The following is a 15663-nucleotide window of genomic DNA, read 5'->3' on the forward strand; positions in this document are numbered from 1 at the left end:
CCTCTCTTGTATTCTCTCAGAAGGGGAGGTGATGGAGAAGAGTGTTCACCCTACTGCGATCATGTTGACCAGTACGGTTAATCTGTTGAAGACACTGTCACTATCCTCTGGGATTTATGCTGAGGTGATGCAGGTCGATGCCATTAGCACTCTGTGTGGTCAACTTAGGATACTGGTGGAGAGCGGAGCCAATGACAAGACTGGTAACGTTTTCTTTTTTAAGTAACAATATCAAATAATTAAATGTCACATAGTAGTTATATATATTTAAAGGGTCCTTTCAACCACATTCCTCCCTCTCTTTAGGTTGTTCGTCTCACAAGCTGGTGTCCCTTGAGCAGCACAGGAGCTGGTGCACGCTGGGATTTATTCGCAGTATAGCTCTCATGCCCCAGATGTGCAGTACCTTGAGCTCCTCTGCCTGGATAAATCTGCTCATACGCATTGTGGAGGGCCACCAGTCCTTCACTGCAGTCACACTACAAAGACAGGTGCCAGCACTGTTCTGGTTTCATTCAACACTTGACATGAGAAGGAGAGCTTTCCTTGTAGAATGATGATTTTACAGTAATGAGCCAAGTTTCATGAGTACCACAGGGCTAAAATTAGTGCATCTGAGTGGTACACATTAGTGCTGTTGACAGGATCCGTTTAGTGCCATGTTTTAATCCATCTCTCCGCACCCCATTGCAGATTCTTGCCCTACGGCTTCTACAGGCAGTATTACCATCCTGGGATAAGACGGAGCGCTCACAGGATATGAAGTTTCTGGTGGAGAAACTCTTTGGGTTCCTCGGAAGCCTGCTCAGCACTTGTTCCTCAGATCTGCCCCTTCTCAGGGGTACTGTATATTTATTTGCTTTTCTCACTTTTTGTGCTCAAATTCTTGAGGTAGTGCAAACGCTGATATCAGGATGTCACCTTAACCTTTTCATTTATTTTCACATTTTGCGATTTACAGAATGTTCAATGCGCAGGAGGAAGTCCCGCCCTCAAGCCTCTCTGACAGCCACTCACAGCAGTACCCTAGCAGAGGAAATAGTGGCCTTACTGCGTATACTTCATTCCCTTGGCCAATGGAATGGCCTAATAAATGAATACATTAACTCACAGCTCAGTGGTATCAGTGACGTCATGGCTGGCAGACACACTGAAGCGGTATGAGTGAAATTGATCATATTGAATAATAGTCACCCAATAATATTGTTGTAAAATGATGACGACTTAAGGTGCCATATATTGATATTGAGACCACTGTGTTTCCGTCAGGCTGTGCTTGAAGACTACCTCCCCAATGCAGAAGCCCCTGCTGTGGGCAGCCTGATGGCCGTTTTGGCGGTCATTGGTGGGATTGATGGCCGCCTGCGCCTGGGTGGACCTGTTGTTCATGAGGAATTTGGGGAAGGCACTGTGACTCGCATCACACCTAAAGGACGAATCACTGTTCAGTTCCACGAAATGAGGAACTGCAAAGTCTGCCTTCTCAGTCAGCTCAAGCCGGTACATATTCGCAAACATGCAGTATTACTCCCTGTTCATTCATCATGCTGGATTGTAGGGGTGTAAGCATAAACTTATGTCACGATTTATTTTATTTATAAAAAAAAAAAAATCATCTTGTTTCGTCAAAAAAAAAAACTTATGTCACAATTCGATACAAATTGCGATACAATACTGTAGTGATATTTTAAGCCAAAATAAAGATGTTTTTTAAATTATTATTTATCACTTTATTATCATATTTTATTATTATCAGGGCCCATAAATATTCCCCCATTGCATTATTATATGTTATATTCAACATTTATATATAGTAGTGTAGTAATGTCAATGAAACATAAACTTTCATGTCAAAATGACTATTCCCAAACGGAACGGTTGGTTCATCCAAAAATTATTTGTGCACGTCACGCAAGCATTTGAACATCTGTGTTTACTTTATTATGCATTGTTGTAAATCTGTTCATCATAAAAAGCCATTGTATCTCTTCAGAAGACTTGGATTTAGATTAGACAACTCGATTTATTTTTACGATGCCTTTGACTTTATGGACTTTAATGGATTTAAATGGAGGGACCGAAATCGCTCGGGTTTCATAAAAAAATATCTTCATTTGTGTTTGGAAGTTGAAAGAAAAACGTATAGGTTTGAAAATACATCAGGGTATATATGATGATCGAATGTAAATTTTTGGGTAGATTATACCTTGCGTTACACATCGTCACTTTTTATATCTTTCTTTTTAAAACATGTTGTTGTTTTGAAATTTCTATTAATCCTTTTAAAAAATCTATCACTGTTTCCTCAAAAATATTAAGCAACACCGTTTCTTTACCACAAAATCACCATATTAGTATAATTTCTAATGGATCATTGGACACTAAAAATTCCAGTATTGGCTGCTGAAAGTTCAGCTTTGCCATCACAGGAATAAATTACATTTTATAACATTTAAAATAGTAAACATTTATTTTAAATTGTAATATTTCACAATATTACTGCTTTACTATCTAAATATGCTGACTTGGTGAGCGTAAGAGATTTAAATAAATAAAAATCGTTCAGACCCCAAACGTTCGAATGTGTATGTTGTGCATATTTTACACTACCACAGTACTATATATTGAAGATATATTAAGGGCAGTATGTTTACAAACATGACCATTGTTTATCTCTGTGGTTTAATCTTTGCAGATTCACATGGTTCCATTCAGTGTTCAAAACTTGCCCTTCAGTGAGCCCATGCTGACTGTGTGGGCGAAGCTAGTCAACTTAGCAGGAAGCAAGCTGGAGAAACAACGCATGAAGAAATCCCTTAGCAGAGGACTTACAGGTACAGCACATGCAGTGATCATGAATCAAATGGAATTCTCATGTGATCTAATATTTTTAATCCTGGGTATTCATAAATCCTTATTAGCATACTTGCAGTGTCTGTGTAACTTATAGGACGAACATGGCGCGTTGATATGCTTACATTAGGGCTCAAGCATTGTGCAACCTCATATTATATTTAGAAATATTTGCAGACTAGGTTTATCCTAAATGGACTTTTCATACTAAAAAAGATAAGAATGAAAATGTCTCTTCTAAACTTCAATTGTTGTGTTTTCTGTCCCCGTTCAACATTTTTAAGTGCTAAAACTACTGTTTATACAACGGGGTGTGTTTCCATTACTGTCCCAAAGCAAGTGAATGAGGCACCCGATTGGTTGTCTGTTGCTAAACATCTACGTGCAACATTCTAAAACTGCACCGTTTCACCCCAAAAAAATCTGTGCCAACCCCACTTCTAAAATATAAGTGTGAGTTAAGCACAGTATGAAAAGCCCCTATATGAATTAGCTGATCTTTATCCTTGCAGAAGCATCTGTTCCACTCAAACTAATCTATGTATGAAAATATATATTGTGTGTTTGTCATTGCAGCTGATCAGGTGGATGTGCATTTGCTGCGGTGTCAGCAGCTCAGGCTGTACATCCTGAAGGCAGCACGGGCTCTGCTCTCCCACCAGGACAAACTCCGACAGATACTTTCTCAGCCAGCCGTCATAGACGTCTGCCCAAATCCTACAGGTGCAATGATCCTTTCATGATCATAAGTGTTCCTGTTTTTATCACTCAAAGCTGGACCACCAATCTGACAATGAAGTTGCAATTGGGATTAAATATCTATAAACTCACTGTAATGTACTGGCAATGATTGAAACAGAATTGTGTCAGCTTATATTCCATCACTACCCCCTGGTGGTCATGTGTAGATTTTCTTTAAATCTTTAAATATAGTGCCTATAGAGCGGTGCAGGGATTATGTCAAAACCCAGAAGACTATTTCTCCAGTGGTTCCCTCAAGGTAGTCCTATGGGTATTTATTATGTTGTTGTTTTTTTTTTTTTTTTTAATTTTGAGTAAAATAAGGTCTGTGGTTAACATAACTCAATGACTCTTGGACATTTTGTTATACAACGTAAACTGCACACACTTAAACCCCAAATGCTCTTATCTAGTTTAAATTTATGTATTAATTAATTAAAAATATAAAAACAGCTTTAAAATCATAATTTTTTTATATGACTGTGTAATTAACAATGTTGAGCAAAATATCCAAGGTATTTTTACCACAGACCTTATTTTACCCATAAATTGGAAAACCCTATTATAAAAACCCATAAGAAAATCTTGAGGGAACCACTAGCCCATCCCATTGTCGTCATCCCTGCACCACTCTATTTTGACCAAGACTGTTGTTACTGTGAGCAACATAAAGACCTATTTACTTTGTAAATGGCAATTGTGTGATGTGCTTATGTAATATTGTGTGTGTTTGTGTTCAGAAGATCAGTGTGTGTCGTCTCCTGATGTGGGAGAGTTGTCTCCTGAGGGTCCTCAGCCTCCCCTCATCCTCCTGCAGCAGCTGCTGTCAGCATCCACTCAACCTTCCCCCATCAAAGCCATATTCCACCGCCAGGAGCTAGAGGTCAGAGACCACATTTACACGTCCTTGACATTTGTATTAAATGCATGTGAAATTACATGCTTTGACATTCTTAGGTTTTTAATATAATATGTATTTTATTATCACTGTACAATATTTTTAATCAGCAAGGGTGCATTCAATTGATCAAAAGTGATTCAAGTATTTTTTTTAATATACTTTTCGCTAACACTTTATTTTACAGTGTCTTTTTAAACGTCACATTGCAGTTACAGTAGTAATAACTACAAATTATGCATAATTGCATGCAACTAACTCTTAACAACCTTAATCCTACTCTTGTGGAGATGTAGATAATTATTACTCAGTGCTTAAATGTATAATTACACCTAAAAATGACACGGTACCTGGACACCTTAAAATAAAGTGTAACGTAGATTTCATAGCATGAATTGTTATTCATGTTGTTTACTGTCATAAAATTATATAGTGTCATGTTATATTGGCCCCCTAAAAAATTCATATCGGTCAACCGCTACAATAAATGTTTAAAAACAGTTATTTTAAATATTTCACACTATTACTGTATTTTGGATAACCAAAATGCAAATTTGGTGAGCATAAAAGCCTATTTTTTTTTTTGTTTTGTTATATTTTCAAAAGCATTACAAATCTTACCAACTTTATTATAAAATAATGTTACTTTTTTTATTAAATATACCTTATGGTAATGTTGTTTCATATGATCATATGTGAGCTTTCAGTTACCAGTTCTGAATTTCGAATGTCTCCACTCAGTTTTTTTGTGTATGTGTATTCAGGCTGCAGCTCTGGCTGTGTGTCAGTACCTGGCGGTTGAATCCACACACCCATCCTCCCCTCTGTTTGAGGACAGTAGCTCTAGTGAGGCCACAACACCGGTCACTGTGCAGCATATGCGCCCACCCAAGCAGAAGAAACACAAGACCTCACCTGTGCCCCCTGCTCCCATCGTCCTGCAGCTGATGGAGATGGGCTTTCAAAGGAAAAACATTGAGTTTGCCCTTAAATCACTTTCTGGAACCACAGGCGCTTCTGGAGTGCCAGGTAATGCTAATTAAATTTACATTTTTGTATGTTGTATTCAGCGTTAACACTACATGCCTGGGTACTCAAAGTTTCTTCTCTTGCATTTCTTGCATAGTACCATATAAATTCCATGGTCAGTTGTACACAAGCATGATGGTTATAGTCCAGAAATTCTAAGCCAAAATGGGGGTCAAACTTGAACAAATTGCAACAGAAGCAAACTCAACTGATTTTGTATCCTTAATATATCCTGAGTAAGGAAAAAATGCCCTGAAGAATCCCATTAGGGGAAAATTTCGAAAAAGACCAAATATATCCCATTCATTCACCTATGCATTCTTTTTCTCACGTGTATAGGGTAAAAATTTTAACCTTTAGATATCATCATGAAAATCACTGAGTTAATTACTTGCATAAAGACAAACAAAAAATGTATTACAAGTTTTTTGCAATTGTTTGTTAACATGGACAAACGGTGCAAAATATAATTACGTATTAGCATAATTACCCAAACAGATCTAAACATTGGTTATAGCAGATGAAAATGTTTTTTTTTTTTTAATCTTGTTGACATATAACAGTAAAAGACTTAATGTTAAGGTCTGAATGGATCCCATTTAGGCTACCCATGAACATTAATGCAGGAAGAAGTGCTTTAGAAACCAGCCTTTATTAATTATTATGGCAGAGATGGAGAAACTAATACATTTTTTGTTTGTCTTCATGTAAGTAATCAAGTCAGTGATTTTCATGATGATATCTAAAGGTTAAAATTTTTACCCTATTCACGTGAGAAAAAGAATGAATACGCGAATGAATGGGATATATTTGGGTCTTTTTCTAAACTTTCCCCTAATGGGATTCTTCGGGCCTTTTGTTTTCCTTATTCAGGACATATTAAGGATACAAAATCAGTTGAGTTTGCTTCTGTTGCAATTTGATCAACCTTTTTTCATAAAATGACTGGACTATACTGTTGTTTTTCACGTATCTTGGATTACATACCATGTCATCTGAATCTAATTATACAGTACCATATATCTCTGTCATGCTATCCCCACAGATTTTTTTTGTAAGAATACATAGAGATTTTTTTGCTAGCAACTCATTCTTGATTGCTTGGGTTTAAGGTGTAGAGGCATTGGTGGGCTGGTTGCTGGACCATCCAGATGTTCACATTACAGATCTGTCAGATGCAGATACTGTATCAGATGAATACTCTGATGAAGAGGTGCTGGAAGAGCTAGAGGAGCCTGAGCCAGCTTTCCCTGTGGTGTGTATTATTGCATGTACACACAAATGGATCCGCCACACACCAGACAAGATTCACTTGTAGTCATTTATTGTGTGACTAACGCTCTTTTTTTTGCATGTCAGCCACCTGGGGTTGTGGTAACTGAGAGTCAGACGTTTAAAAAGAGGTTGGATTTTCAGAGCAACGATGATTACGCTGTATATGTGAGAGAGAACATTCAGGTGAGGAGCTACATCTCTTTACTAACTGGTTTGCATATGCACTTTAAAATGGGTATTTTGGGTGTCCTGCTAAAGTGTTGAAATATCAATGTACTTGAGAGGCAACCTGATTGAACTGGGTGTGTTGCAGGTGGGCATGATGGTGCGTTGCTGCAGGACGTATGAGGAAGTATATGAGGGAGATATGGGTAAAGTGATAAAGCTGGACAGAGATGGCCTACATGATCTGAATGTGCAGTGTGACTGGCAGCAAAAAGGAGGAACTTACTGGGTCCGTTACATCCACACGGAGCTGTTGGGTAATACTCGTTCTGCTCTGCTCTTACACACTATAACGCAGCTGAAAATAGAAATAAAAAAAATCAAATGACAAAAATTATATTAGGACTTCAACAGCCCATATAAAGTGGATTTAGGTCATTATTATTATATTTTTTTAAATAAATAAATGTAATTGTGTATTTCCCAGGATTTCCTCCTCAGAGTTCTCCGTCTCATATAAAGATTGGTGATAAAGTGCGAGTTAAGCCCTCGGTCACAACGCCAAAGTATAAGTGGGGATCTGTCACTCACAGGAGTGTGGGTGTGGTCAAAGGTAACATAATTGTTTAAACTATTTCTCTTCACGGCTTTAGAGGAACAATTCACCCCTAAAATGAGCAGCTCATCCTCATGTTTGTTTTCCATTATTGAGTAAAATATCCCGTTTTGTATTTAGCTATTTGTTTTGCTATATATCTCAAGCCTGTAGAACATGGTTGTCTATTAAGCTATATTTGAGAACTGTTGTATTTGGGTTTCATCATAGTGTGTAACATTTTGTGTCCAGCCTTCAGTGCCAATGGGAAGGATGTGATAGTGGACTTTCCTCAGCAGTCACACTGGACTGGACTGCTGTCAGAGATGGAGCTTGTGCCCAGCATACATCCTGGTGTCAGGTACACAGAGGTCAAGTGGAAATCACGTCAAGACAATGACTAAATAAACAACTACTAAACATTGTCTTACCTTTCACTTTCCTTAGGTGTGACGGATGTCAGATGTTCCCTATAAATGGCCCCAGGTTTAAGTGTCGGAGCTGTGATGACTTTGACTTTTGTGAGAGCTGCTTCAAGACCCGTAAACACAACCCTAGACATTCTTTCGGACGAATAAACGAACCAGGTCTGGGAGACTTCTGTTTATTATTTAATAGCTACTTTATGTAGTGTAGCATTACATCAGTGTTCATTTCTTCATGGGATGTAACCAGTCTGGTTTGACCTAATCATTCCTCTTTAGGTCAGTCACCCACCTTCAGTGGGCGCTCAGGAAAGCAGTTGAAGAAACATCACAGCAGTCAGCGTGGGATGCTGATTGACGAGTGGTCCAGGGTGGTGAAGAACCTCAGCGTGTCGTCCTCTGTTAACCAGGCGTCGAGGCTCATAGACTCTGGAGAGCAGTGCTGGCAGTCCTCAGGCTCTCAGGGCAAGGTCTGTCATTATAGGCATACACTACCATTCAAAAGTTTGCGGTCAGTAAAATGTTTTTTTTTAAAAATTCTACTTACAATTTAGTTACAGCAAAGACATTTAATAATATTACAAAAATATTTTGTAGCACAACTGTTTTCAACAGATAATAAGAAGAAATGTTTCTTTAGCACCAAATCAGCATATTATAATGATTTCTGAAAGATCATGTGAGACTGAAGACTGGAGTAATGATGCTGAAAATTCAGCTATGCCACCACAGGATTACAGTACATTTAAAAAAATATTAAATTAGAAAAGTTATTTTCAAATTGTTCAGTATTATGGTTTCACAATATTACTTATAAGTTGAGCCTTGCTGAGCATGAGAGATTTTAAAACTAGGGCTGTGCAAAGATTAATTACAATATTTTATTTTGAATGCGATTAATTGCGTTTAGTTTACATTAATATATGTGTGTGTGCTGTGCATAATTATTTTGTATATATAAATATATTTGCATGCATGTATATATTTAAGAATTATTTGTGTATATATATATATATATATATATATATATACATATACATATAATCTATATTATATATACATATAAATATTTTATATATGAATAACACATTTTCTTAAATATATATACATACATTTGTGTGTATTTATATATATATATACAAAATAATTACACACGGCACACTCTCATATATTATGTAAACGTAAACTTTTATTTTGGATGCGATTAATCGCAATTAATCTTTGCACAGCTGTATTTAAGACAATATAAAATATATTATTGACCCCAATCTTTTTAATGGTTTTGAGTGTTCATTTGCTTGTTCGCATATCAGAGATAAATTGGAAACACTTGGTTGTAAGTTTGAGGGAAAAAATCTTTAATGTGTTTTTGTTTTGCTGGTATTCAATAGCACTGGATCAGGTTGGAGCTTTTCCCAGATATCTTGGTCCACAGGCTGAAAATGATTGTAGATCCAGCTGACAGCAGCTACATGCCTTCACTGGTGGTGGTGTCAGGTAAAAAACCATGAAGCCATTTCAGGTCAGTCATAGTCTTACCTTTTATGGCTGATCTGATTTAACGTGTTTGTCCTCCAGGTGGAAGCTCGCTCAATAACTTGATTGAGCTGAAGACCATCAACATCAATCCCACAGACACCGTGGTCTCACTACTCAATGACTGCACAGATGTTGGTTTGAATTCTCACAAACATCTTTTCTTCAGGGCTGTTTCTTTAGGAATGCTGAGCACTCTTGTATTTGTGTGTTCAGTATCACAGGTACATCGAGATTGCCATAAAACAGTGCCGGAGCTCAGGGATTGACTGTAAGATCCATGGTTTGAGCATTGTGGGTCGAGTCCGTGCGGAGGATGAAGATCTGGCGACTGTGCCTTTCCTGGCATCTGACAATGAGGAAGAGGAGGATGAGAAGACAGCGACTGGAAGGTGTGTGATAAAGATAGTTTAATATAGAAGAATACGCATGATCTGGTATGTCATTGAGTTTTTTTTGTTCGACCTCTCTTTGCAGTCTGACTCGAAAGAGGTTGTCGGGGCTGGAGTCTGCTGCCACCATCAGAACTAAAGTCTTTGTCTGGGGTCTCAACGATAAGGACCAACTTGGAGGACTTAAGGGGTCCAAGGTCAGTAACGTGTAAAAATGCATTCAGTTTTGTATTTTATTTTATTTATTTAAATATATTTTAAATTTATTTTTAATTTATTAAATACAATTAAAAAGGAAATAAAATAGAAATTAATCTGATTTAAAACTGTGTTTTTGCTTTAATTCTTGATAGCATAATTTTTTTTTTTTTTTCGCTATAGCTTGCATTGTCAAATCTTATTGTCTTGCTCCCATCTCTCAGATCAAAGTCCCATCATTCTCAGAGACGCTGTCTGCTCTAAATGTAGTGCAGGTTGCTGGAGGCTCTAAAAGTCTTTTTGCTGGTGAGTTGTTTAAAAATAACAAAAGCAGGCCTTTGTTCTTTTGCTTGCTGCTAAATAAAATGTAACATTTTTATGGAAAAAAAAATGTGTGGCCGATGTATTATACTGTGGTTACTGCCGTTTTGCAAAAGGACACTCAATGCCCTGTTAGAAATGTGTCTTTCTGGTTGTATTTTAAATCTGAAATGATTTGTCAAAGCATTGGATGTTTATAATTTTATAATTTTTTTTTACTCCTTTAACCAAAATAATGATTGATTCTTTGCTTTTCCAGTGACTGCTGAAGGTAAAGTATATGCCTGTGGAGAGGCCACTAATGGAAGACTTGGTTTAGGACTGTCCAGTGGAACCATCCCTATACCAAGACAGATATCTGCCCTCAGCAACTATGTGGTCAAAAAGGTTGCTGTACATTCAGGTATGCCCTTATTCTGTTTTAAAGGGGACCTATGATGATCATTTATTATACCGTGTTGAACATACAAGTTAATAGAAATGCATTTTTGAGTGCAAGTAAAAACATATTTTCATGCATTTATCTTTAAATGCAAATGAGTCACTGTTCCCCGCCCCATCCAGAATAGTGCTGTGCCTTACGCCTCGGATATTCTGTCAAAAACGCACAAAACATCTTTTCACGTTTTCATGTTTGACATAACCTTGTGTGCATTTGACAAAGTTCACATAAAAACAGTCGGTTATGTCAGTGAAAATACAGTAAACAGATCTAATATACACATTTTTTTCCAAGTTGTGTATTAAATTGACAGCAGCGTGCGTAATATACATTACCTGCAACTATATCAACTATATTTAACTTCTGAACCTTAGAACCGCATGTCAAAGCAGTCTGAGGCCAATGATGCTATAAGCTGGTCTGAGGCTGCTGGCCTGGCGCTGCAGTCCTCACATTGCTGTGACGTTTGGCTCTGTGGTTCTAGAGTTGGTTATTGGTACCTACTGCTATGTGCTGTTAAAATGAATCAAACAACAACAAAAAAAGAGAAAATAAATCCCTACCCTTGATTGAATAACTTAAGTACATTTGTTTGTTAATTGCTCTGGTTAGGAAATAAACATGGCGGACTGTGTGCAGCTCCCTGATAGGAGGAGCTAAGCTAATAGGGCAGATTCCGTCACCAGTCGTGGACTGGGCTAGTTAGCCAGTACATTCCTGAACAGCTCATTTTAAAACACTGTTTCAGATTTATGGGGAAAATCACAAACTGAGTGGATAGACTTTTACCACAATAGGGTGTTTGTGTACACTGTTATGTTAAAAAACAATATGAATTTTGCATAATAGATCCCCTTTAAGGAAAGCATCCCATGTTGTCAGAACTTGTTTAAATTGGATAAACTGTTTGTGTGCAGGTGGAAGGCATGCCATGGCATTGACTGTTGATGGGAAAGTGTTCTCTTGGGGTGAAGGAGATGATGGCAAGCTTGGGCACTTCAGCCGAATGTAGGTTATTAGCACCTTCTCCCACAGTAATGTAGAACATGTTGAGAAATATATAGATCTTTTTTTTTTTTTTAAACCAGGAACTGTGATAAGCCACGGCTAATTGAGGCATTAAAAACCAAACGCATCCGAGACATCGCTTGTGGCAGCTCTCACAGTGCTGCCATCACCTCCAGCGGAGAATTGTACAGCTGGGGTCTGGGTGAATATGGCCGCCTGGGCCACGGGGACAACACCACTCAGCTCAGACCCAAACTGGTATTTGTTTTACTTCAACTGGTATTTGTTTTACTACTTAAACTCAGACCTCTCGGTTCAGAACTGCAGGGTTCCAGTATATTTTGTGATTTATTGTGATTTTGAACTAAAGAAACACATTTTATTATGTCATTTTTGTAGGATTTTTTTTTAAATATGCAGTTAAATCTGAATCTTGACAGTTTTGGAGATTTCTGTCTTTCCCTATTCATGCAAGTAGGAGTTGTACTTGTATGCCTGTTGCATACTTGGAAAACAACTATGAAATTGCCAAGATGATCATAGAGTGAATGACTTGTTTTAAAGAGACTTGGCTTATGCTCTTTGTACAACGGTTGAAATAAACTTGATAGTGTTTAGTACAGTGTGTCCCTGATGGCAGTATATCAAACTCTCTATCTGGTTTGCAGGTCAAGGTGCTTTTAGGCCATCGTGTTGTCCAGGTGGCTTGTGGAAGTCGAGATGCCCAGACTCTTGCCCTCACAGATGAAGGTAGATACCTGCATTTTATTTTGTAGATATAATTTAAGGCGGTTTTGGTTTGGTGTGTGTGTGCTCAACCTTAAAGGAGTAGTTCACTTTTAAAAAAACTTTTGCTGATAATTTACTCACCACCATGTCATCCAAGATATCCATGTCATTCTTTCTTCAGTCGAAAAGAAATTAAGATTTTTGATGAAAATATTCCAGAATTTTTCTCCATATAATGCACTTTACTGCTAACCAAATGGTACAAGGTCCAAAAGACAGTTTCAGTGCAAACTGTTCAAAGGGATTTAAACGATTCCAGACGATGAATAAGTGTCTTATCAAGCGAAACAAAAAAATAACATAGTTTAAGTTTTATAAGCTCAAATGGTCGCCTTGCTCTGTTCTGCGCGTTCGTGACTCTCCTGTTTGAACTCGTTTATCAAAATTAACTAATCTTTTTTCATGTCATTTGGTTCATTCAACAAACGAAATGAACGAATTGACTCGGGAAAATATTCGTTCATTTTGATGAGCGAGTTCGAACAGGAGAGTCACGAACGCGCATCACAGACTGCACGCACAGAGAATCATTCAGTTGCGCAGAAATGTATTATCAACACTTTAGTCACATAACTGTAGACTTAAACACACACACACACACACACACTAGGGTTTGAACGATTTCAGATTTCTTTATATATATGCATATATGCATGTGTATATTTTTATATATATATATATATATATATATACATACATGCATGCATGCATGCTCACATGCATACATGCATAGCTGAAATTATATGAATGTATGTTTTGTAGGAATGGTCTTCTCATGGGGAGATGGAGACTTTGGGAAGTTGGGCCGTGGCGGCAGTGAAGGCTGTAACATTCCTCAGAACATTGAGCGTCTGAATGGGCAGGGAGTGTGTCAGATCGAATGTGGAGCTCAATTCTCCCTCGCCCTCACCAAATCTGGAGTTGTGTGGACCTGGTATGAATTTGAAAGGATATCTGGATTTTTCAGAGGCAATACAATAGAATTCAGGATTTAGGAGTTGGCTTTTTTACCAAGTAATTCCTAACATGATTGAAATTTCATGTTGTTGCATTGTGCAGGGGTAAGGGCGATTACTTCAGACTGGGTCACGGCACAGATGTTCACGTGCGCAAACCCCAGATGGTTGAAGGACTGAGGGGGAAGAAGATTGTTCATGTCGCTGTAGGGGCTCTGCACTGCTTGGCCGTCACAGACACTGGACAGGTGGGGCAACGAGTAAAGTTTTTTGCACAAGAACTCCTTCCTTTTACTTTGCATCATGAGTCATTTAATGTGCCAAAATATAAAAAACAAACATAGTAAATAACTCTCCTTTTATTGATGGAAAAACTATTTCGCTTCAGTGTAGGATGAAATGTTGTTTTGGTACGTAGGTGTACGCATGGGGGGATAATGACCATGGGCAGCAGGGGAACGGCACAACCACGGTCAACAGGAAGCCTACGCTGGTGCAGGGTCTAGAGGGGCAAAAAATTACCCGTGTGGCCTGCGGCTCCTCTCACAGCGTGGCCTGGACCACCGTAGATGTCACCACACCCTCCGTCCATGAGCCGGTCCTCTTCCAGACTGCCAGGGACTCTCTTGGAGCCTCTTATCTTGGTAAAATCTTCCCTATGTCCATTACCTTGGAGTCACTGTGTGCCTGTTTCTTTTGAAAAGATTTTGGGGGTGATTTTCTTTCTTTTTGTTTAATAGGTGTGCCATCAGACAGTGACCCATCTTTACTGAGTAATAAGCTGAATGGTGTGAGCAGTGTGAAGCCCAACAGGCCATCTCTGGCAAAGATCCTGCTCTCTCTGGATGGCAATCTGGCCAAACAGCAGGCCCTTTCCCATGTGCTCTCATCCCTGCAGATCATGTATGCCAGGTATGACTTTAATGGCTTCAGAACTACTTTGCATCCCAGGTTGATTTGTTTTTCTCTTTCATTAAATAAAACAAAAGCTTTGGCATCACCTAATCCATCTCGTGTCATTTGAAATCCGTAGGGATGCAGTGGTGGGAGCATTGATGCCTGCCTGTATGATTCCATTGGAATGTCCCTCTAGCTCTCCGGTGCCACCCTCAGATTGTTCATCAGCTTCCAGCCCCTGTGAGGCTGAGGGTCCAGCCCTGCTCTCAGAGACAGAGGAGAGGGTCAGTCCGCACCCCTGGATGGACAGCAAACGAGGAGAGGTGAAGAATTCTGCCTGTGCACAACTGCATCTTTCATGTTTGTTTATTTAATGTTTAATTTTCAGTATCCCATAATGTTCAACTACTTTTGCCTATTTATTTTATTTTCCTTTTTACGGAACAATCGTATTTAAATTCAAACAATTTAAATATCCAAAATGTCTTTATCTAAATGTGTGTTCTGTCATATGTTACTGTGTGGTCTAGGTGACCACATCTGAGGATGCCACTACCCCGTCTTCAGCGGTGACCCCTGCCTCTGCCTCATCTCGCCCCTTCATCCCGGTCACAGATGACCCTGGTGCTGCCAGCATCATTGCTGAGACTATGACCAAAACCAAGGAGGTCAGTCACAAATGCTTTCTTGCAATACTTTTTATAAATTCAAACAAATAGATTATTTTTTTGGTTTAATTTATTTTTTATTTTAATTGGTTCGATTTTTGTTTTAATTGATTGTTTTAAATGTTCCTGTTGATCAAACTTTTTAGACGTTTGTTCCTGATCATTCAAATAATGCAATTTAAGTCTCTTTGAAAATTGGATTACATTTGTATGTAGTGCCACAATCCTTTTATATAAACTGAAGTTAGCCTGGTTTGATTTATTGAAACAGGACTCTGAGAGTCAGAGTAAAGCAGTGGGCCCAGAGCCACAATATCTGGATGAGTTCACCGGTCTGCTGGTTCCAGATGACACGCGTGTGATGGTGGACCTGTTGAAACTGGCCGTGTCTCTGCGCTCAGGTGATAAAGGCAAGGAAGTGCTGTCTGCTGTGCTATCTGGCATGGGTGCAGCCTTCACACAGGTAAAAAAAAAA

At 38.5% G+C, this 15663-nt stretch overlaps 1 protein-coding gene across 5 annotated transcripts in view; it reads left to right on the forward strand.

The window, feature by feature from the left end:
* herc2 (HECT and RLD domain containing E3 ubiquitin protein ligase 2) overlaps positions 1-15663 on the forward strand; it is a 56783-nt gene that overhangs the window by 25821 nt on the left and 15299 nt on the right. For 4 of the 5 annotated variants that reach the window (XM_089134253.1, XM_089134252.1, XM_039689697.2 and 1 more), the window contains exons 37-68: positions 21-203; positions 307-491; positions 694-841; positions 962-1158; positions 1270-1500; positions 2696-2834; positions 3430-3576; positions 4335-4477; positions 5257-5521; positions 6634-6776; positions 6881-6979; positions 7110-7278; positions 7449-7574; positions 7809-7917; positions 8004-8143; positions 8261-8451; positions 9373-9478; positions 9560-9651; positions 9734-9909; positions 9995-10106; positions 10332-10413; positions 10688-10831; positions 11788-11878; positions 11959-12136; positions 12547-12628; positions 13430-13601; positions 13727-13871; positions 14042-14267; positions 14364-14535; positions 14657-14843; positions 15051-15188; positions 15460-15651. In XM_089134253.1, coding sequence (XP_088990379.1) covers positions 21-203; positions 307-491; positions 694-841; positions 962-1158; positions 1270-1500; positions 2696-2834; positions 3430-3576; positions 4335-4477; positions 5257-5521; positions 6634-6776; positions 6881-6979; positions 7110-7278; positions 7449-7574; positions 7809-7917; positions 8004-8143; positions 8261-8451; positions 9373-9478; positions 9560-9651; positions 9734-9909; positions 9995-10106; positions 10332-10413; positions 10688-10831; positions 11788-11878; positions 11959-12136; positions 12547-12628; positions 13430-13601; positions 13727-13871; positions 14042-14267; positions 14364-14535; positions 14657-14843; positions 15051-15188; positions 15460-15651 — 4910 coding nt within the window. The remainder of the gene's footprint in view (positions 1-20; positions 204-306; positions 492-693; positions 842-961; positions 1159-1269; positions 1501-2695; positions 2835-3429; positions 3577-4334; positions 4478-5256; positions 5522-6633; positions 6777-6880; positions 6980-7109; positions 7279-7448; positions 7575-7808; positions 7918-8003; positions 8144-8260; positions 8452-9372; positions 9479-9559; positions 9652-9733; positions 9910-9994; positions 10107-10331; positions 10414-10687; positions 10832-11787; positions 11879-11958; positions 12137-12546; positions 12629-13429; positions 13602-13726; positions 13872-14041; positions 14268-14363; positions 14536-14656; positions 14844-15050; positions 15189-15459; positions 15652-15663) is intronic. The other variant, XM_089134255.1, reaches the window with a different exon arrangement.

This window comes from Pimephales promelas, chromosome 8 (assembly GCF_988280905.1).
Source record: "Pimephales promelas chromosome 8, fPimPro1.hap1.1, whole genome shotgun sequence".
NCBI classification, from domain to species: Eukaryota; Metazoa; Chordata; class Actinopteri; order Cypriniformes; family Leuciscidae; genus Pimephales; species Pimephales promelas.